The sequence below is a fragment of the Lissotriton vulgaris genome, chromosome 5 (genome assembly GCF_964263255.1).
Source record: "Lissotriton vulgaris chromosome 5, aLisVul1.2, whole genome shotgun sequence".
NCBI lineage: Eukaryota > Metazoa > Chordata > Amphibia > Caudata > Salamandridae > Lissotriton > Lissotriton vulgaris.
Window position 1 is genome coordinate 1,829,999,431 of NC_141693.1, and position 20,731 is coordinate 1,830,020,161.

Genomic DNA, 20,731 nt, shown 5'->3' on the forward strand with positions numbered 1-20,731 from the left:
TCAAAAATACTATCTCGCTCAAGTCACAAAGGGCAGTCACTCAATAACACAAAGCAGAGAATGCCATAACTCCCAGGTGCAAGGAGATAGTGTTGATTCCGCTTTAAGAGTGAATCGAGTTCTGTAACATTTACATATGCTTAATTGAAGTTATCCTGTCTCTAACGGGTTTAATTTTGTTACTGAAGGGAAGTAATTTAAACGGAAATACAGATTTACGCAGAATCATACTATTTGCGTTCAAGTGGTATTCTATAGTTGTACGTGTAAGGCATCCTGGCTGGCTCCACAGTTGAACATTCAGTCAGTAGCCCACACCTCCTGCCCAGGTGCCCTTTTAAACAAGCATTTTCAATGCAATAGGTCTCGCATTAGGAAATTTTGAGCTATTGGTATTGTAAATGACACATTTTTTATTTATGTTTTGTTTTTGAAAATAGCGAAAATAATAGTTTGTCATTTACAATGCCAATAGTTATAACTTTTGCAAATGTGACACCTATAGCATTTGTAATACAATATGTGTTGTATTTACGTGACTTACATGTATTGATATTACAAATAACAATGGCGTCTAATTTTTTTAAATAATTAATACTTACATAAAAGTTATTGTAATTTATAATGGCAATAGCTTAAAGTTTTGTAAATAACTTTTGTGAAGATTATGTTCAGTGTATTTTATTGTGACGAAAATCCAAGAACAGAAGTGAAATATTAACATCTTTTTGTTACATTTGTAATAAAGCTTGAAACATTGAGAGAACATATTTGAACTAGTTGTTGTTGAATGGTTAAACAGATTGATGCTGTGGTGGCACTGAGTGATGTGATGGCAAACGAGTGATGCTGTGGCGTTCGGTGATACTGTGGTAGCGCATAGTGATGTTGTGGTGCCCCAGAGTGATGCTGTGGTGGTGCTGAGTGATGCTGTATGCTATGCTATGTTTTGCTATCCTATGTATTTTTTTGTTATGGTATGTTTTGCTATCCTATGCTTTGATTTGTTATGCTATGCTATGTTTTGTTATGCTATGTTTTGGTATGCTATGCTATGTTTTGCTACGCTATGCTATGCTTTGTTATGGTTGGTATGCTATGCTATGTTTTGCTATGCTTTTATATGTTTTGTTTTGCTATGCTTTTATATGTTTTGTTTCGCTATGCTATGTTTTGTTGTGTTTTGTTAAGCAATGCTATGTTTTGTTGTGTTTTGCTATGTTTTGTTATGCTATGCTTTGTTATGTTAAGCTATGTTTTGTTATGCTATGCTATGTTTTGCTATCCTATGCTTTGTTTTGCTATGTTTAGTTTTGCTATCCTATGCTTTGTTTTGTAATGCTATGCTATGTTTTATTGTGTTTTGTTATGCTATGCTTTGTTATGCTATGTTTTGTCATGCTATGTTTTGTTATGCTATGCTATGTTTTGTTGTGTTTTATTATGCTATGCTACGTTTTGTTATGCTATGTTTTGTTATGCTATGCTATGCTTTGTTATGCTATGTTTTGTTATGCTAAGCTTTTTTTGTTATGCTATGTTGTCTTTTGTAATGCTATGCTATGCTTTGTTGTGTTTTGTTATGCTAGGCTATGTTTTGTTATGCTTTGCTATGTTATGTTTTGTTGTGGTTTGTTATGCTATGCTATTTTTTGGGGGGTTTGCTATGTTTTGTTATACTATGTTTTGTTATGCTATTTTTTGATATGCTATGTTTTGTTATGCTATGTTTTGTTATGCTATGCTTTGTTATGCTATGCTTTGTTATGCTATGCTTTGTTTTGTTATGTTATGCTATGATTTGTTATCTTATGCTATGTTTTGTTCTGCTATGCTTTGTTGTGTTTTGTTCTGCTATGTTTAGTTTTTCTATGCTTTGTTATGTTATGCTATGCTTTGTTTTGTTGTTTTCTTATGATATGCTATGTTTTGTTGTGTTTTGTTATGCTTTGTTGTGTTTTGCTATGCTATGTTTTGCTATCCTATGCTTTCTTTTGTTATGCTATGCTATGTTTTGCTATCCTATGCTTTTTTTGTTATGCTATGCTATGTTTTGTTATGCTATGCTGGTGAGGGTGGGTGAGGGGGTGTGAGGGTGAGGGTGTGAGGGTGAGTGAGGGTGTGTGAGTGAGGGGGTGAGGGTGAGGGAGGGGGGATGAGGGGGTGAGGGTGAGAGGGTGAGTGAGGGGGTGTGAGGGTGTGTGATTCTGAAATGATGAGTGAATTAAATATTACTGAGGCCTATGGATGGGAAACCACTTCGAAGTGTCATAATTAATACCGTTATGTTCACTCTATTAGATGTGTATGCCAGTTTTTCTTTCCACATCTTCTCCATCCATACACTACACCCCATCTCTTTAGCACTGTCTCCTAAATGCACTTCCTCTCATCTCCTTCACGTCACCACCCCATAACACACATTGCACCCAACTCACCCTTAAGCACTGCATTTTCTTTTTTTCACCTTGTCACTATTTTTGCAGCAGTATTCCTCCTTCACGCACATTTGCACAAACACAATTCCAACTGGAATACGTGACCCTGTGCTCTCTGTAGAGAGCCCGAGGATTAGATAAGCATATTTTCTGAACACCTTTCTGACCCACTCACAGGCAGTGAGAAACTTGTACTGCCTTCAGCGTCCACTACAGAGCTCTCATTCGAGGCCGTTATAAACACCTGAAGACGATTCCGTTCAAAGTATTCACTATATGACAGTAGCATACGTGCACGAAAACAAACTAGAGAAACACGAGGTCCATAGCTGGCATGTTTTTAGTTTGCTTATTTGTGGCATTTTCAGACTTTCACTGCATTTATGAGAGTATTTGACTACCTAATGTGTGACACTTTATAGGGAGTTAAAGACGGCTTTCAATAGCTTTTTTTCCTGCAAATTAATTTTTTTTCATAACTTTCATGTAACCCAAAGACCGCAGTTTAATCTGACAACTATTTTGACAATAGCCGTCACCAATTTTGTTTTTCCCAATTCAGAACCAAAATGTGTTCACGTTCTTGCTGGTGGCAGAGGGGCCAAAATTTACCAGTTTAAGCCAGTGCCACTCATTAAGACCAAGAATATACTTCAATTGCGAAAAGAATGTCATTGGATATAGTTATTTGGGCAAAGGTTGAAGAATATTCATCAAAACAAATAAATGCACAGTGCTGGTCTTTGGGACATGATTACTTTATACTGACTTCTTCATTATTGCGGTCCCAGGATGGCAGTTGTTCCCAGAGCTGCAGGGCTCTCTTTTGCTGCGGACTACGTTTTACTTCGAGCGAGCGTTAAGTACATGGGGCCTCTCAGCTCCTTAGTAATGAACTGAATATATATATGTCTGGCCAACGACGTCAGTGACAGTCAGTGTGATTATGTTGTCTGGAGGGAAGTGGGAGGGAGGCCAGACGCGTCAGAAAGCTATGTGAAAGAGATGCTCTCGCATAACTCTGGTGCCGCCGGCTACAACAACAAGCTTTGTCTTTCTCTCCCAGGAGCATAGTAATAGCTGATCTGGGCCAGAGACGCCACCCCTCCCGTCCCTAAGATGAGCCCACAACACAGTTTGAAAAACTGTGCTTAAGTTCTCCGTAGCGAAACTTGAAAAGGGCATGATGGCTGCACAGCTATGTTGCGCAGCTGTTACGGATCATTTTGGGACATATTTGAAATATAGATAGATCTCGGTACGCTCTGCTTGCATAGACTGATATAAACAGATCTCGGTACGCTCTGTTTGCATGGACTGGGGCACAGGCATATCTATATAGAGATTTCTATAGGCGCTGGCTGCATGGGCAGATCTCACCAAGGAAGGATCTCTATAGTCAAGGACATTCTAAGGATTTGGGGGGCCTGGGGACAAACGTATGTTGAGGGCCCTGTTTGGAGCAGCTTTGAATGTATGCTACAGTTTCAGCTCTGTCCTACCGTCATTGCCCAGATCACGGACAGTGAAAGAGCTGACTTGTCCAGACTCTAGCGTTGTTCCATCTATTATTCGGGGCTAGTAACGTGTGTTCTCGATGCTGTGACGCAGCCGCAGCTCGCTGATATTGATGCAAATAATCTCCCTGACGCCTCCCACTTCTCGCATGTGAGGTCCTGTTTTGATCTCATATAAACCTTTTTACGGATGTTGCACGAATCACAAACATAACATTTCTCTCAAAAATGTCTGCTATAGACGCACACATCACTCACATTTTTAAAAAAAGCTTGTTCATATAGCGCGTACTTTACCAGGTGTGTGCAGGAATCGGTCCATGGTCCAAACTATTGAAAATGAGTAGGCCGCCGGCCCGAAAACCGTAAGTTCGGCAGCGTCAAGTCTGTCGTGGGGCGGACTTCGGCCTTCTGCAGGAAGCCCGCGGCCACGGAGTGCCTGGCAGAGAGCAGCAGTGGTGACGCGGGGCTCCCATGCCTGAGGGAGAGCCCGGGGTGGCTGCACGCGTAAGGAGGAGCGTCGGAATCCTGAATCTGACGGAGCCTGTAGCCCGGTGAGCGGGGATTAGTTGGGAGGGGGGGGGCGTGTGTGTAGCTGTGCGTGTGTATGTGTGTGGTTGTGTATGTCGCTGTGTGTCTGTGTAAGTGTTTGTCTGTGTGCCTGTGCGATTTCGAGAGGCTGACTTGCTGTGGAACTGGGACAGGAGATGTGCACGGCGCGTGGCTGTACGTGCGCACACACACATCGTCAAATCGCCGTCGGCCCTGCACGTGCCCATCTCTTGTCCCACATTCCCAGCAAGTGGATAACAATAAAGCCTTCGCTGGAGGCAGCGCTTCGCGCTGCTACACCAGCTCGACCTAAAATTTAACTGGAATCGGGAAACTCACTGTTCCAAGAACTGTTGGAGGCCCTGGCGGCGCTTCTCGATAAAGTCCTCATTGTTCCCCAAGAAGAAGGTGCCTTTTCCTGGAAGTGGCGGCACTGGCCTAAAGGCAAACAGCAGAGTAAATGGGTGAGGCCAAACAATAGAAAAATCCCAATACTAGCGAGAAAAACATCCTAGCTGGGCTGAAGTGAAAGCAAAAACAAATTGAAGAATGCAAGAATTAGAAATAAATAAATGCAACCCCCTACCCGCCACAATCCCCGTGAGCAATTCAGCATGCACAAAAGAAATTAAGTAGAGAGGATCGCTTACACTAAACCTGCATTTTTCTGAAGCTGCTTTCTCAACCACACAAACTCTCGGTAACGACGCCGGACACAGGAAGTCTTGGCAGTGAATGCCTTGCTGTTGGTCTGAAACACAGGTATCAGGGTTAGTTTGTTTTCTCTGGATTCCTCCTTGTAACATATACTCTGTATCCATGTGTCTTTTGCTCTTTATTAAGGTGTAGTTTGTACACAACGGAAATGCCAGGTCATATGTGCTTCACCACTGCGGAGACGGACCCCCCTTATTCTAAGTTTTATACTGTTCCCCACCTCCTCTCCTGAAAGGGTGTTCAACTGCTGACACTGTGTCAGAAGCATCTTTGTTTTATGACCTTTTCTGAGACTGGCACTGTATAATCATGTGCCAAAGGAGTGCCAACAAATACTTATCAGATGCTCATCCAGTTTCTGACACTGCATTGTCCTATGATGTTGTTACCTTAGTTTCTGAGGAAACCAAAATGATGACCAATGGAAGTTTGAGGTAATCTCTGCCACTGGTTGTTATTGTGTGTATTTTTGTGTGCAGTGTGGCACTTCAGCAAAAAACACCATTATGCAAATCAGTGAGTGTTCTCACAATCCCTTCAGATGCTGTCAGCATTGCCTAGTACTGTATCCCCTCCACGTGTACCAACATTGCCTTTCCCCTCCAAATTTACCAACATTACCTTGTACTTTTCTTCACCTCTGCTCTCATCTGTTGATTGTATGTTATACTATGACTGCTGCTGTTGATCCTGCCCTGTCTTGCACTCTCCTTGACTGCCAACACTGCCTCAATCTGTATCCCTGCCAAAAATGCATCTAGTCATGTACACTACATGCTACAGACAATTGTTTGGTTCAGGTATCCCAGCTACTTTGATCATCTGGTCCCGCAACCCTGCTCACAGTCTTTGGCCACCAACGGCTGATATTACATCACTATCCATAATACCAGAGCAGGCCGACAAGATCACCCCAGTGATGCTCAGGGTACTGCCACAGAGTTGTCATCAGCACCTCCTCGCTCACATTTCCTGCTTCAGTACCCTTCCTAATATCTAACCTGCAGACACCGCCTCAAGATGAGGCTCTCAGATGATGGTGCTACCTCGATGAGCACCCAGTTGCTTCATTGTGTACCTCTCAGCTGCTGGCAGTCTTGTCATATGCACCCCAAGCTGCGATCAGCGCATTATCCTGTACAGCCGCACCCCTGCCTTGCCCTGTACCTCTGGATGTGACCACTGCTGTGTCTTGACGTTACACCCTCGGCTTCTGACACAGTCTTGTTCTGACCCTCCCTTCCCCTCCCCCCTCCAATCCTCCATTTTCTTACACTTCACCATCCTAGTGCACACCTCTGCCCCCAGACTCCTTGGGGCAGTGGTCTCAGAGGGATATAGACCGGCATCGCATTTGTTACTTACATGGAGGAATATTTTATAATCCACGTAAGAGTTCCATGATCCTTCATTCTGTACCCGCGGGTCCTGAACACGCACAGTGATAAACTCCTAATATAGGGATGGAAGGTAGACATTAGAGGGCTATTCCTTGGACAGCGAATAAACTTACAAAAGGTGTCTGCAAGAGTTGAGTCAGACTGTAAAAATATGAAAATATACTGGCTCAAACACAGCCACTTACGCTGGAACAATAACCCAAGGAGCATTACCAGAGCATACCAAAAGCCAGTCTGAGACTTGTATTGTAAACACGTGTATTACCAAGCATATCAGACTATGACAGACAGAAAACGGGTCCTTTTGCCCTACCGAGTATAATCAGCAGCTTTGAAAATATTTAACAATTCATAATTGTAGATACGTCGGTTAAGTTCTCCCTCTTAAAAATGCAATTGAATAGATGAACACAAGCATTCTATGTGCAGTCTGGTCTTCATAAAAGTGTAAAACTACCCACAGTGATAGAGACTTCGAGGGGCTTTGAATCTCGCCATTCCCCCACTTTGACACTTAAAGTGGGGGGCAAAAACATAACTGATGGCCCACTGCCACTTTCCTTTCTTTCACTAAAAACACAGCACTGTTTTTCGGCATGATATTGGTCTTGTTTCTTTAGGGGCGCAGTAAATGATGCCCTGGCCACAGCCTGTATCCAATGTACCCACCTCCGAAATCTGATTTAGTTGCTCCCCATCCCCCGGGGCTTTATAATCTATTAATTTGGGTAACTACAGACGTGGCAAGGCGGGGATGCTTTTTACTGAAGTGAGAGTTTTTGATAAATCTGCCTGTCCTAGATGGAAGGAGTCGTCCCCCAGGCAGTATTTACACAGAAAAGAGTTTTTTTGTTTGAAATCTGTTTAACTTTTTTTGTTTTAGGCATAACCATACAAACATTCTACATGACATGAGCCTGAAACATCATAGCATGTTGAACCAGTTATTCGATGTACACAACATCGTACAACAAAAACTTTGTGAAATTGATACCCAAGGGTTTGCAGATAACAATATATACGGAGTGCATAGGAAAAATGCTTCAAGAGTTGTCCATACCAGTACCATACAAGGCTGTCACATATCAGATGTTATCTGTGTGTAGCCACTACAAATGCATGTTTTTATTTCTGATGTGGGTCATGAACACTAATAGTGAAAGAAAACAGTCCGAGTGATCACTGTCAATTGATAATAAAATTGGTCTTAAATATCACCACTTTTAACATGGAGGGGGGTCCTCTTTATCCACGCTCTTGCTTGTTGTTGTTGTTGTTCTCTGCTAACCGTTTTAGATTAGCGAATTACCTCTTGTGGGGTAGTTAGAGGTTGGGGCTTTGGGGCGACAAATGCTTCCATTTCCGAGGGCGAGGGTGGGAAGGGAGAATGTTGTCTCCCAACAGTTTATTTTTAGCCGCCTACGGGCCGCTGTTTGTTGTTGTTGTTTTTAGCCGCCCACGGGGCCGCTGTTGGCGCCGCCGGCGAGCGGCTGGTTGCAGTTCTCCCGACTAATCTTGTCTTACGGGCGGATCCACAAGTGACGCGCAGCTCATTGCCTCCACCAGTTTGGTTTTTTTGGCCACCTACGGGCCGCCATTGGGAACGGCTGCAGGCGGTCGTTCCCTCTTCCTCTCCTTGGGTCTCCGCCATTTCCGATCAAATCTCCAGCTCCAAGACCCCCTCTCTATATCTACATTTGGATGGCTGCCCCCCTTCAGCTAGGTGTGGTCCCCTGGGGCTCTCCGTCCCTCCACCTTCCATCCCTTCCGATGACATACACTCTCACTAGGCCCATCCATATCCTTTCCTGGAATGTCAATGGCCTCCTGGATCGCATCAAACGCACGGCCATCCTCCGTGCTGCCCACCGCTACACATCGGACATCCTCTTTTTCCAAGAGACACACCTCTTAGGTACACAATGTAACTTCCTAGCTCGTTATGGCTTTGACAGGGTCTGGCACTCCGGCTTCAGACGGTGCTCCCGGGAGGTGGCTATCTTACTCAGGAAGGGCCTTCCCTTTAACCTGGCTGCTGCAGAGACAGACGTACAGGGCCGCTATGTGGTGGTATCGGGTACTTTGGATGGACGCCCCCTAAACCCCCTGAGCCTTTACATTCTCCCTGCCCTCTTATTGCCAACACTCCGACATCTTACACAGGTGCTTTCCTCCCTCCTGCAGGGTCTTACGGTGGTTGGGGGGACTTTAATGCCGTCCTGCAGCCCCTGCGAGATACGACGGGGAACCCATCCGAGGCCTGTGTCGCCTCTGCTAAATCCCTGTCGAGCTGGACCTCGGCCCTGGGCCTCTGTGACATGTGGTGGGTCTGGAACTCCCGGGTGAATCAGTACATCCATACGTCGCCATCCCACCATACCCACTTCCGCATTGACCTTTTCCTGTTGCCGGCCACCAACTGCCAGCTGGTCTCTGGCGCTGTGATCCTGCCCAGAGGGCTGTCTGACCACTCTCCTGTCTCCCTCTGGCTCGGGTCCTCTTCGACAGGTCCACATGTGGTCTGGCGGCTGAACGCCTGGTTCCTACAAGACTCAGAGCTGGTAGAATCCCTCGGCCAGGAACTCAGTCACTATTTCTCCACCAATGAGGGCTCGGTCCCCTCGCCAGGGACGCTGTGGGAAGCAGGTAAGGCTGTAGTTCGAGGAGTGGCCAGGGGTATGGTACACGCGAAACGATCGGAGCAGATGGCCCTGCTCGCACTGCTGGAATCCCGTGCGACGCGGTTGAAAGCTGCACACTCTTCTGGCGGGCGGGAGGATTCTTCCCGGCAACTAGCGGCGGTTCATGAGGAGATCCGCCGAATCTTGCTGGAGTCGGCCAAAATGCTCTGGCGCTCGTCAGTGGCTCAGGTTTATGGGTGGGGGGATTAGAACGGTAAACTCCTTCACAATCTGGTGTCCTATCCTAAAATCAACCGTATTATTCCGGAGGTCCACTCAAATGATGGAACCCTTCAAGTGGCTTCCGTGGCCATAGCACAGACTTGCTGACTTCTATGCGCGCATCTATGCTGCTCGACCCTCGGGTACGCATCTGGCCGCTCTGATAGACGGAACTGGTACCCGACTGCCTTCAATCCCCCAGGACACTGCAGACGCTCTGGACTGCCCCTTCACCCTGGAGGAGGTTCAGGATGCCATCTCCCTCCTGCACCCCGGTAAGACGCCTGGTCCTGACGGATACCCGCAAGAGTACTATGCGGCCTTTCGAGATATCTTGGCCCCTCGCCTGCTGGATCTTTTCCGCCGTGTGGCGGAGACTGGCACCTTTCCCCCTGAGTCGGACTTGGCCACGATAGTGGCTATTCTGAAGACGCAGCAGCCGTCTTTGAGCTGTGCAGACTACCGCCCGATCTTGCTGATCAACACAGAGATTAAGCTCTTCGCCACTGTCTTGGCCCAGAGACTCCGGCCCCTCCTGCAGGAGCTGGTTCACCCCGACCAATGCGGGTTTATGCCGGCTAGAGTCACCCGCCACTGCATTCGTCGCCTCCACCTGGCCCTGACCCACCGTGATCGGCTAACCCCATACCTAGCCCTCCTTTTCTTAGACTTCCAAAAGGCCTTTGACACGGTGAATTGGGATTACCAGCAGGACGTGCTGGACAAGATGGGTTTCGGCCCCTCGTTCCGCCACTCGTCAAGGCCCTCTATACCAACCCCGAGCCCGGGTACTCATTAACGGAGAGCTCTCCGAGGCCTTTCCGATTCGTAGGGGCACGCGTCAGGGGTGCCCCCTCTCGCCACTTTTGTTCGCTTTAGCGATGGAGCCCCTGGCGGCGCTTATCCGCCAGGACCCCCTTATTCAGGGCTGGGCCTGGGACTCGAGCCAGGTGGACAAGATAGCCCTATATGCGGACGACGTGCTGGCGGATCCTGCAAGTTCTGGCCCCAGGTGCTTGAAGGTCCTCTCGGCTTTTGAGGAGGTCTCCGGACTTCGTCTCAATGCAGCCAAGTCCACTCTGGTCCCACTGCATGGCAGTCGACTATTCCCCTCAGGAGGCACTCGGTCAAGTACCTTGGCATATGGATTGCTCTTCTACCGGAGCTTGAATGGGCCCTGAATGTCACACCCCTGGTTGTCAGGATGAAGGCAGACCTTAAGAAGTGGCAGTCTCTTCCCCTGAACCCCTTTGGTAGGTGTGAGCTATTCCTATATACTGCAGAATATCACGATCCACCTTCCGAGCAGTTGGTTCCGCGAACTCGACGGGGTCCTCGCCCGGTTTCTCTTGGGAGGCGGGAGATCGCGCGTATCCCTGGCACAATGCCACACCCCCCCCCTTTTACAGAGGTATGGGGGTGACCAATCTTCACCTCTACTATCTAGTCACGAAACTTATCGTCATCCATGATTGGTACGCGGGCGGCCGGTCCGACCCTGCCTATCGGGTGGAACTCAATGCATTGGACTTTCCACAGGTCCAGGCTCTTCTGTATGGCAGGCCAGTGCCACAGGCGATGGCCCCGGTCACTAGGACGGTGTTTCTGGCCTGGCGTACTGCCCTGAGGCATGTGGGGTGGGACCGAAAACTCACTCAACAGACGCCACTCTGGCAGGGGTCTTGGATGTGGGAGGTCTCGTCCCTGCAGGGGTTCCGGAGGTGGGACCTCATTGGAGTTTCGGTGCTCGGTGATGTCTGACCTACAGCAACGTTATGCTCTTCCTCACTCCCAACTCTATCAGTCCTTACAACTAAGACATGCCCTCTACACTCGTCTCGCCTCCTGTTTCCCTTTCAGAGTTCAGTCCATTGGAGGCCCAGGTGATGATGGGGAATCTGGGCAGAGGGGGAGTGTCCCGCATTTATCGGTCCTTCGTGAATAATGGTCCTGCTTCCTTAGATCGGCTCAGGGCCCGCTGGGAGGATTGGCTAGGCCCCCTAGAAGAGGCACACTGGAGGGATGCCCTTATGGCGCCCAAAACCCTGACCACGTGTTCCAAGCTGCGCCTGGTTCAATTATATTACCTCCATGCGGCATACCTCACCCCGGCACAGCTATTCCGGGCCCGGTTAAGAGCCTCTTCGGAGTGCCCGAGATGTGCCTCGGCCTCTGCCGATTTCTATCGCATGGTATGGCATTGTCGGTGCTGGGGCCGTTCTGGAGGGGGGTAGAGCTGGAGCTCACGCAGGCCTTGGGGTGGGAGGTTCCACGCGACCCACTGCGTATGTTGTTGGGGGTCTTTGACGGCCTAGATGGTTCTAGGATGGACAAGCGCCTCTTGGGGACGGCGGTGGCCAAGAGTGGATTGGTGTGGGATCCAGGAGGAGGCCCTATTCGAGGCCCGAGGATGCCCGGACTTTAACAAAGTGTGGGGTAAATGGTTTAATAGGATGCCACCATGTTAATCTGTCTTCCTTTTGTTCTATGTCATGATGTACCCACCATACAAACTGCTGTGTTGGACTTTGATGGACCGACCCTACCAGTAACATCCATCTTCCCTGACCCGTTCCCTTTGATGCCTATTGAACTGTAACCTATGAATTTTCTTTGTTTTTGCAAACTCAATAAAGTTGATTATCAAAAAAAAATATCACCACTTTTCCTAATACCGATCACCTCTAAAAATGTTTGGAAAAACTATGTGATGATGAGCCCTGCGCTTATAAGAGCTGTAATTCTGACTGAAGATTATTTATAATGTTGATCAGGGTTTAAAAAAAGAATTGTAGGCATACTATAATCTAGCTTGATACAAGAGAAGATGGGGAAAATCACACCCTTCATGGCAGGGTTCTTTGTCGGTTTCTTTTGATTGAATTGCTGGCACTTTGATTCTTCCCATTGAGACTTCATTAAACGAGTTCTAATTGCATGAATTCCCCATTAAATGTGAATAGAGATTAAGGGCCACATGCATCAAAAGAAAAACCGGTCGCAAAGGGGCAAATTCTCAGAATCTGCCCCTTTGCGACCGGTATTTTTGCATTTGGGATCCATCATCTCAAATTCAAAAATCGCTATTTAAGGAATTGCAAAATTTGCGATTACTTAAATTGCAACTGCATTTAAGGAATCACAAATTGTAATTCCTCAAATGTAATGCATGATGCCATTGAAAATAGCAATTTCGCTATTAGGGGACGCAAATTACCGTCAAATGAAACTTGATGGTAATTTGCAAAAACTGAAACTGAAAAATGCACTAAAGGTGTCCTTATGGCACCCTTGATATTGCACGCACAATTTGCGAGTTCCTATTGGGTACCCACAAATTGCGCATGCAGAGGCCCATAGGAATAAATGGGAAGCAATTCCTTCATTGCGACTTGCAATTTGCGAGTCGCAATTAAGGAATTTGTAGGAATCACAATTTTATTTGCAATTCCTACATGCATAGGCAATAGCGAATCTTTAATCGCGAATCCTTAAAAATCACAATTAAAGAATTGCTATTGGCTTATTTGATGCATGTGCACCTAAGACTCCCAACGTGTGACTGTAGTTGTATGTAAATGTGCCATATTTACTTTTTCAGCATACACAACTTGCCTTTTTGTACAAATATATCTCAGCTGAGCATTGAGGGGGTGGGTCGAACTTTTGCACAAATCAGGACGGTTGTAGCACAGAACTGAAGATGTATGTACATGGGCAAAGAGGACTTAGTAAAAGAATGTGTAGACTTCAAAGGGCAACATGGTGAGGGGGTGGTGACTTGAATAGAAACACAACTCGAGTCTGTTTTATAAAATTGAGGTCTGTTCTCAAGAGAGGAGCATATGACCAAATGTCACCCTACAAGTTTAGGTGCTGCCTTGCTAAAGGCGTAGGGAATACAAGTGGGCCTTACTAAGAGCACCCTCTGTTCTTCAATTATGGGTGTGCTATTTTGAAGGCCCCCGAACCGATCACTCATCTGCCTGGGTTATAGACTTGAGGTGTCTGATGTAGACAGGGGAGGGAGGGTTTGAGCATTGAGATGAGAGCCGTCACATGTCCACCTACCTCACATCAAGGAGAAATGCCAGTAATCTTCACCTGCTATGAAGACTTAACAAGACATGCTTGGAATCGTCACATGAAGAGGGGATCATCAGCCTGGTAGAACGTGGCCCAAAAATATTGAACAGACCAGTCAGAGGTCTGTTGGAATCTTCATATCTGGAGACTGGTCGCCATCCAGCCCGGACTGGTGTGTTTCTAAAGAGAGATTTCACCTGGGATCTTAACTACAATGCAAGGTATAGGAAGAAGAACAGAGCAGCCCTTGGGAGTGGACTGAATAAACTGTGCGAGAGACATTGCCACATACTGCTCACATCGCCAGGATTTTTTAATTTTATTTTTCAAAGAAGTGGATTAAAGTTATCTGATTTCCTAACAGCCCCCAGGGATGCAGAAATGTCATCGGAAATTACGCTTCTTGTGAAATGCACCAATAAGTCGTTGGCACTGGTCCATTTCTTCTTGTGAAACTGACCAGTTAGCAGTGACTTTGTTTGGACTGGACTATGCAAAGATTCTTTGATAGAAGTGCAATATGGAAGGGGGGAACGGGCAGATACAAACATCCCTCACTGACGCTTGCAAAAGGAAGGAGCACTCACTGGACCTATGACTCTGTGGTACTGAACTTGCATCTAGGAGGGGGCACCATTTGCTCACTTGTACTGGGAAAGCAGGGTTACAATCAATGCTATAAAGCACGTTTAGGGGGATTTAGATCTCTCTGCCCTGGAGACATTAGCCAGAAACACCACCAGATAACTTAAGTGGAAATTGTAAACTGTGCTCGACTGCACAAGGTGGACTATTATACATCCCCTTTGGCCTGACTGAAGAGAAAAGGGTAACCTGGAGCTGGGAGTCATGCTGTGCTCCTGGAGAGGGTGGAAGCTTCTCACGGCTACTTGTGACTAGTGTTCTGTACTTTCAGTGCCTGTACATGCAGAACTGAGACACGTGCAGGGTGGAACTGTTACTTTGAAATTCTTTGTTTTAAGTGACTGCATTTTTGTTTTTGTTTCAAGAAGGTTTTTTTTACATGTTGTGTTGGTACTCCTGTTATCTCATGAGTATGGTCTAAAGTACAAAATCAAAAAAGAAGGGGGACACAGGGAGCTACATGAAGCTCCAGTGACTCGTGATACCAAAAAGTACTTACAACCAACGAGAGTCACGGTTCCTATCAGAGAGAAGCAAAGACAGAAAGCTGTTGTTGTTCGACTACTATGGTTGTTGGGGACAGTGTGTCCTGTTCTTGATGCCCTCACACACCCCGAAGGATGTCATGCTTCATCATTGGGCTATGGCTCCTTGTCGGGCCGGCGCTGCAATGACCTACGGGCCCCCACAAGGGTCACTTTTTCAGAGACCTTTTAGATAAAGCCGTAAAGGTGCGTGGGGGTGAGTGGCAGTGGTGTCCTAACTTGGAATTTAAAAATGAATGGATGGGTCCTTGGAGAATTTATTAAAAGAAAAAAAAGTCCCTCTGTCAGTAAAAAACCAAAAAGGTGGTGCTGTTGTGAGGGATGTAATGGCCCTCTGTAGCTAGGTTTGTGACACACCCCTAGTGGGTGTGTTTCTTAGGGCGACATATTTCGCACAATATAATGGTCTCAGGAGGAGATCCCATCCGCTTCTTAAGGACCAGAAAAGCGTGTAGTAATAAATAGATAGATCTGATACATGGCATGTAGTGATTAATCTAGTGCCACTTAGAAATTAAGGGAGTAGTTTTGTAAATTACGCTGTAAGAAATCCCCATGAATAGGCTGTGGGTCCCTTGACACAGTTCCTCGTAGGAAAGGGAGCCCGTACACCTACCCGACCTCACGCCGCCTATGGTCTAAAGTAGACTTCTATCTCACTCATGCACTATTATGGTGGTAGAGAAGGCTGCTTTAGAGAAACAATGTTTGCCCAGCTAGGAGCTAGATTTGCATGGTGTGTGGGGGAGAATTTGCTCCTTCAAGTAACCCAGGTTCCTACAGAACATATACAGAACTAAACAACCAAGTATCAAGATGTTTGTACTTTATTAATTGCAGCCTAAATGGACAAGTTACTTCAGTAACGCCGTATCTGGTAGAGACATGATCTATCCGCAGATTCCTTACCGTACCGTGATGTCGTCGGCGTCGTGACGTCCACGTAGTCAATATAACCGCGACTCCAGCATGCTAGCGTCAGTACTTTTCAAGACTTTCCACGACAGAAGCGCAAAGCCATGAAGTGACTGTCCATGGTGTGTTCAAAAATGAACAACTCAGCCCTGAATAGGAACGTCCCTGACACTTAAAACCAATTCTGCAGTATGGGGAGTATGGTTGGATCAGTAAGGAATCTGCAGCAAGATCATGTTTCTACCAGATAAGGCGTTACCAAAGGTAAGTAACTTGTTCATCTGATAGAGACATCTAGCCGCAGCTTCCTTACCTTTGAACAGATACCCAAGCAATACCATCCCCAGAGGAGGGAGTGCAGAATGGCTTAGACCAGAAAATCCTGTAAAACAGAGCGGCTTAACAGTCCTTCTCTGCGGACCTGGGAATCCAGGCAGTAGTGTCTGGCGAACGTGTGCAGATATGCCCATGTGGCAGCTTGTCAGAGACTGGAACACCACACTGGAGGTGGTCGTCTTTACCCTGGAGTAATGGGCCTTAAGCCATACAGGGGGATCCTTCTTTGCGCAGCCGTAACACATTTTAATTCAGAGGCTGACCCATCGGGATATAGTCCTCTTCTGGGCAACACAACCTTTCTTTGCACCCACAAATCCAATAAAGAGTTGGTCATCCACCCGGAACTCTTTGGTTTGATCAAGGTAGAATGATAACGCACTTTTTGGGTCCAGATGATGGAGACGTTCCTCTTCCTTGGAAGGATGCGGGGTGTATAGAAGGTGGGAAGAGAAACCAACTATCCTAGATAGAAGGGTGTTACCACCTTAGGCAGAAAGGATGCCCTAGTCCGGAGTACTACCTTGTCCAGGAAGATCCTCAGGTAAGGAGGCTGAGAGGACAGTGCCTGCAGTTCACTCACTCTCCTGACAGAGGTTATAGCCAACAAAACAGCTGTCTTGATGGTGAGAAACCTCAGAGGAGAGTTATGCAGCGGCTCAAATGGTGTTCACATCAGGAAAGTAAGCACCAAATTAAGGTCCCACTGTGGCATGATGAAGGGAGAAGGAGGAAACAAATGGGTTAACCCCTTCAAAAACCTCTGCACTAAAGGAGATTTGAATAGGGCTGATCAGGCAGCTGAAGAAATGAAGAAAGAGCTGAAAAGTAGCTCTTTAAAGTGCTCAGAGCAGAGCCCTGCTGGGTAAAGAGTAGGACTTGAGATAAGAGGTCAATAGACCAGTCTGTACAATATTTACAATACCGATTTTGTGAAGAGAAGCCTAGCTGGTCAGCTGTTGTTGCTCTCCCCTGCTGCTGTGACAGAAGATCCTCCCGAAGAGGCAGCTTAACTGAAGGATCGATGCTCATGCCTAGAAGCTTGGGATACCAAACTCTCCGTGCCCACTCCATGGACAGGAATATATATATTTTTTTTAAATAATTTTTATTGCAGGTTTACAGTACATCTGATATTTTAACTTGATCATTGCTTTTACAATCCTCGTTCGTTCTCTCTGCTACTTTGTTCCGTACACAGCCATTTAGCCCACATCCCGGAGGTCGGCCGGCGTTCAACAGAGGTGCATCCCAAATGACTAGTATCACAGCACTTACGTCCTTTTCGTCAGGGAAAGGTGTACTCCTTCTTTTGTAACTGTCCCCCCCCCCCCCCTGGTTCCCAGCGGAGTACCTTTAACTAAACATCCCCCCCTTTTCTCCCATCCCCCCTCCATCTCACCATCCAATAGGAATTCTCCTGTTTGACTGCTTGTATGGGTGTTTCCAGGAGTTAATGCTCATTTAGTTGTGTGGTGTACCTGGAGTGCCCCGAGGACTGTCATCGTTGGTATTCAGGGCCCCTTCGTCCTCCTGTGATGTGCTATCCCTCAGTGCCTGCACCATCATTTCCCACGCTGCCGCTGTGTCCATTGCTCTTATATCAGGTTTTCTACAGGCTGCCTGGTATCGGATCGTACGTTCACAAGCTGCCCATCTCAGTAACTCGTTAACCCATCTTCTGTGTGTCGGACCCACCTTCGCCTTCCATACCCTCGTGATTTCTCTCTTAGCAAGAATTAATCCCATATCTATAAATTTACTAGTGGTTTTGTTCTTAGGTGTATGTGGGAACCAGTGCAGTCTGCAGGTCGCCATATCAAAGTTCACCGTTCTGTCCGTGACCTCGTTAAGCGTCTCTCCAACCGCCTGCCAATAGTCCTGTAGGTCCGGGCAGGACCATAACATGTGGTCTAGTACTGCTCCCTCTAGGGTGCAACGTGGGCAACCCGCTTCAGCCACCCCAAAGTATTTCTTAATTTTGCCCGGTGTCATGTAGGCTCTATGTAGTATGTAAAAGTGAATCTGTTGGAATCTCGCGTTTCTCGTACTCTTGCGAGCTCGTCGCACTATTTGGGCCCAGGTGGTTTCCGGGATGTCCCTGCCGAGGTCCACTTCCCACTTGGCTTTTAGCGCCGCGAGTGGCAGTAAATTCTCCCGTAACATTCTGGAGTATAAACACGTTACTGCCTTATAGGTCCCGACCGCCATCATTGTATATTGGCAAGCCATGGTGGTAATCGGTTCTGCCAAGCCACCCTTCCAGTGTGCCTGTATGGCCCACGTCACTGCTGCATGTAATAGATAACCTCCTCGCGGAAGGTCGTATCGCTCCTGCAGATCTTGATAGGGTATCAATGCTCCCTCCTCATATAGGTCGCCAATTACTTGTAACCCCGCATCCTCCCACTGCTGTAACGGTGACCAATCTCCCCCATGGGGGAGCGCGGTCACCATCCTGATCGGGATTTCTGGGGCATATGGGTGTTGCGTTCCCGCTCGGCGCTGCGAGTGGTTCCAGCAAAGACGGAACGTCCGCTCCTCAAGAGTTAGGTCTTTCAGGGCAATCTTCTGTTGCAGAGTTATATATGCTAGTACATGACGTGGTGTTCCCCTATCCCTTTCTTGTTCCGGGCCACGGAACACTCTCGCCACTTCTTGTGTGAAGAGCTGCAGTTGAGCTGCGAGGTAGTAGAGCTTGAAGTCTGGGACTGCTAATCCGCCCTCATCTTTCGGGCGGATGAGCGTCGTCAGTGCCACTCTGCACTTTCCTGAGTTCCATATAAATGAAGTGAGCTGCGACCGTAATCTACGGAATACAGAGCTGGGCACCCACACAGGCAGGGTGCGAAAATAATAGAGTAGTCGCGGCAGGGTGATCATTTTTAATAGTGAAATGCGGCCGGTAGGCGATAACGGTAGTGTGGCCCAGAACTCCATGTTTCCCCTCAATGTCCTTATACATCTGCCCACATTACCCTCCAACATGTCTGCTGCCGTATGGTAGATATAGACACCCAGATATTTCAAACAGGTGGGTACCCACTTAAGTTGTGGTCTGTAATTTGGTTGTGTTGTAGGCCCCTGCTGCTAGGAGTTCAATCGCCAGTGCAAACAACAGGGGGGACAAGGAGCACCCCTGTCTGGTACCCCGCTCCACCGAGTATTGTTGGGATATAAGGGGGCCCACTCGTACTCTAGCCACTGCTGCAGTGTACAACACTTTAGTCCATCTAATGTATCCCTCTCCTAGGCCGAATTTCTCCATAGTTTTGTATAGGTATTCCAATTCCAGGCTATCAAATGCTTTCTCTATATCTACGGATAATACCAGAGGTGTTCGGACATTTATATATGTGTCGTCCATCAGCCGTGTAAGTCTCCTAATGTTTATGGTTGTGTTGCGTGCTGGTATAAATCCGGATTGATCCGAGTGAATTAAGTTAGGCATATGCTGTAACAGTCTAGTTGCTAGTATGGTACTCAGGATTTTATAGTCTGTAGTCAGCATGGATAGCGGTCTATAGGAAGCCGGATCATTGCCCTCCCTCCCCGGTTTCAATAGCGAGATCACTAGCGCCTCCCGCATAGACTGCGGGAGACAGCCAGCGGTTTTGGCCTCATTATACACCGCTTGGAGGCGGGGTGCAAGGATGTCCAAGTATTTGCTGTAGAATTCAATGGGTAATCCATCAGGTCCTGGTGTTTTGTTGCGTGCCATGTGTTTTACCGCTGCCCTGATTTCGCTAACATCGATGTCCTTGCTCAAATCTTTCGCCTGTTCTTGTTCTAGTCTAGGCAATTGTATGTCCTCTAGAAACCTATCAATGTCAGTGCCACTCTCTACTAGTGTACTCTTATAAAGAGCCCCATAAAAGTTCTGAAAAACTTCTAGTATCTCAGTCTGGGTGTATCTCAGTTGTTCTCCCTCCCCTTCTATAGTTGGTATCGGTGAGCTTCTTTTAGTGGGATTGGCCAGCACGCCAGCAGCGTCCCTGATTTATCTCGTTCCATGTGCGCTCTCTGCAGATATGCCTTATGGTCGAAACTGCGGAGGCGCTCCACCTCTACCGCCACCGCCTCTCTAGCCAGGTTAACCTCCTCCTGCATCTCAGGGTGACCCGGTCTTGCTATTTCGGCCTTTCTTAGGTTATCAGCAGCTTTGGTCAGATCATCCTGCAACACCATGTGCATGCCCATGTATTTCCCTATGCATTGGCCTCTCATTGTCACCTTAAAGGCGTTCCATTCCATCACCCTAGAGGCTGTTGACCCCTCGTTTTCTATAAAATAATGCATTATTCCGTCCCTCACCGTCTCGTGAAACAACGGGTCGTCCAATGTCCTGGTCGCAACTGCCATGTGGGGACACATGGAGTCTCTGTCATCCAATTTAAGGAGAACAACAAAGGGTTGTGATCCGATATTGTTCTGGTGAGGTACTCAGTCCTCGCTACAAACGGCATCACGAGCGGAGAGCATAAGACTGCATCAATCCGAACGTGTAGGTCGTGTAATCCCGAGTAATATGAGTAATCCCTTTCCGTTGGTTGTTGCGTGCGCCAGGCATCTAACAGTCCCCATTGTCTTTGCCAGTCTAATCTACCTTTTGTGAGGCGATGCACAGGGAATCTTGAAGGGGTGGGTGTGACCTATCTAAGGTAACATCTGTTATCG

The 20,731-nt window shown here is 47.1% G+C and overlaps 1 protein-coding gene across 4 annotated transcripts in view; it reads right to left on the reverse strand.

The window, feature by feature from the left end:
• The window catches only part of SNX11 (sorting nexin 11), a 115,791-nt gene that overhangs the window by 75,959 nt on the left and 19,101 nt on the right, over positions 1 to 20,731 (reverse strand). For all 4 annotated transcript variants that reach the window (XM_086924269.1, XM_086924270.1, XM_086924267.1 and 1 more), the window contains exons 3-5: positions 6,590 to 6,676; positions 5,158 to 5,258; positions 4,847 to 4,945 (exon numbers count right to left, since the gene is read on the reverse strand). In XM_086924269.1, coding sequence (XP_086780395.1) covers positions 4,847 to 4,945; positions 5,158 to 5,258; positions 6,590 to 6,676 — 287 coding nt within the window. The remainder of the gene's footprint in view (positions 1 to 4,846; positions 4,946 to 5,157; positions 5,259 to 6,589; positions 6,677 to 20,731) is intronic.